This window comes from Arachis duranensis, chromosome 8 (genome assembly GCF_000817695.3).
Source record: "Arachis duranensis cultivar V14167 chromosome 8, aradu.V14167.gnm2.J7QH, whole genome shotgun sequence".
Taxonomy (NCBI): domain Eukaryota; kingdom Viridiplantae; phylum Streptophyta; class Magnoliopsida; order Fabales; family Fabaceae; genus Arachis; species Arachis duranensis.
The window spans coordinates 37,295,606-37,295,953 of record NC_029779.3 but is presented as its reverse complement, the minus strand read 5'-3'; the positions used below and the strand labels follow the sequence as shown (position 1 = coordinate 37,295,953).

Sequence of the window (348 nt, the reverse complement as noted above, 5' to 3'; positions counted from 1 at the left end):
CAACACAACATCATGGGAACAATACCTTATCAAATTCAAGGAATGAATTGGTATGCTTAGGTACACATACATACAATTCCCATGTTTAATTAATTAATTAATTAATTATACTATATTGAATATTGATGATCATGACATGCACATGTAGAAATTAAATTAATGAACTTAATTAGTTTAGAAGGGTGAATGAGTATTCTCAGCTATAGTGGTGGTGGTGATGCTGATACCTTAACACTAGTGTCTCTCTAGCCAATTTAGATTGTAAAGATTTTAATTTGGTGTTTGAGATTTTGGTTGTTTAGGAAAAATTATTGGATCAAATTAGTAGATGATGATGAAGATGGCCTC

General features: G+C 30.5%; 1 protein-coding gene across 1 annotated transcript in view; it reads left to right on the top strand.

Annotated features, from left to right (window-relative positions):
* Positions 1-348, top strand: part of LOC107462559 (NAC transcription factor 56) — a gene marked incomplete in the record, with an annotated part of 1,898 nt that extends 1,550 nt beyond the window's left edge. Inside the window, 1 exon segment of the mRNA XM_016081168.3 lies at positions 1-348. Within this exon segment, the coding sequence (XP_015936654.1) occupies positions 1-60 (60 nt within the window).